Below are 1454 nucleotides of genomic sequence, written 5' to 3'. Positions count from 1 at the left end.
CTCTGTCCCACTCAGACTCTGTCCCTCTCTGTCCCACTCAGACCTGTCCCTCTCTGTCCCACTCAGACTGTGTCCCCCTCAGACTGTGTCCCACTCAGACCTGTCCCTCCCTGTCCCACTCAGAGCTGTCCCCCTCTGACTCTGTCCCACTCAGACTCTGTCCCTCTCTGTCTTACAGCCTGTTGGTTCGGTTCGGTTCTGATGTCTGATCAGAAGTTCCTGTCTCAGGTCTGTCTGACCTCTGACTCCACCGAACCGGATCGAACCGAAACTCTGATGGAAGACTGACCTTCATCACCTTCATCATCATCGTCATCATCACCAGCAGCAGCAGGAGGGGGAGGGGCTTCATGACGAGACCTGTCACTCAAAAAGCAATCAGCCCGCGTGTCCGACACGTGTCCGCACGCGCGCGCCTTTGAAGTTTCCTCCGAACCGTCCCGGTGAGTTGGGTCCGGACCGGGTCCCGCCGCTCCGCTCCGGGACAAACTGAGCCAAGTTCACGGAGGGAGCGCTCGCTGCTGCCGCGGGGGTGTCCGGGGTGGGCGGGGTCAGGTGTGGGCGCGCGGTGTCCGTTTACACCAGAGATGTGGAGCTTAACCGTTTCAGAACCGGAACGCAGCAGAACTTTATTCAGAGAGGAGGGAAACGAGTGCCTGTTTCTGCCCCTGGGGCCTCTGGTCCGGGCCTCTGGTCTGGGTCTTAGGTAGGGTCACCCGAAGGTTTTCTCGGTCCAGATGTGCAGCCTTTATGTGGAACATCTGTAAAAACTTGTTTCTGTGGTTTCATGTCTGAGGGTTTAAACCGGACCAGAACCGGTCCTCAGTGAGGATCAGACAGAAAGCAGCAGGTTCTGCTGCTCCGGACCTGCAGGTGTGTTAACACGACGCAGAGGTGGAAAGACATCAGCAATGACCTGCTGCCCATCAGTCTGGGAAGGGTCAAAGGTCATCTGGAGTCCATCGTTCTTCAGAGAGAAGACAGCTGCTGATCTTCACCCTGAAGGTCAGACTGTGCAGTGCTCAGAATTCCTCCACAGCCATGTGGGACAGGCGGCTGAGAGTTAAAGAGGTTCTACCAGCTGCTGGGTCGGGTCGGGGTTGTGTGTTTGCTCCTCATCCAGCCCTCTGATTGGCTGCTGCTGAGTATTGATCGGCGCAGCTTCCAGCTCTGCTGACGGTTTATTTTGGACATCTTATTGTCCAAACTAATCAGGAGACGTTAATGAATCAATGCTGGCAGCCTCACGTCCCCGCCCGTCTCATTGTTTGTCCTGTTTATCTGGGGACGCCAGGCGGTCACCTTCAGCCGGTCTGCAGCGCTCGTCACAGGCTGCATGTTAATGAGCTGCATTGTTCCACTGCTGACAGGCTCCCATCATGCACTGCAGCAGCTCGCACTGATCCTCCATCTGTCCCCGCGGCGTGTCCATCATCACCATCATCACCATCATC

At 56.6% G+C, this 1454-nt stretch overlaps 1 protein-coding gene across 2 annotated transcripts in view; it reads right to left on the bottom strand.

Annotated features, from left to right (window-relative positions):
• Nucleotides 1–541, bottom strand: part of mmp23bb (matrix metallopeptidase 23bb) — a 7919-nt gene extending 7378 nt beyond the window's left edge. The window contains exon 1 of one of the 2 annotated variants that reach the window (XM_037979641.1): nucleotides 299–541. In XM_037979641.1, the coding sequence (XP_037835569.1) occupies nucleotides 299–352 (54 nt within the window). In that variant the 5' untranslated portion in view covers nucleotides 353–541. Of the gene's footprint in view, nucleotides 1–289 lie in introns of both variants that reach the window. The other variant, XM_017405119.3, reaches the window with a different exon arrangement.
• Between the last annotated feature and the right edge of the window lie 913 nt (nucleotides 542–1454).

Source organism: Kryptolebias marmoratus, linkage group LG2 (assembly GCF_001649575.2).
Source record: "Kryptolebias marmoratus isolate JLee-2015 linkage group LG2, ASM164957v2, whole genome shotgun sequence".
Classification (NCBI taxonomy): domain Eukaryota; kingdom Metazoa; phylum Chordata; class Actinopteri; order Cyprinodontiformes; family Rivulidae; genus Kryptolebias; species Kryptolebias marmoratus.
The sequence above is the reverse complement of the archived record's forward strand: the minus strand, read 5'-3'. Positions and strand labels throughout refer to the sequence as shown.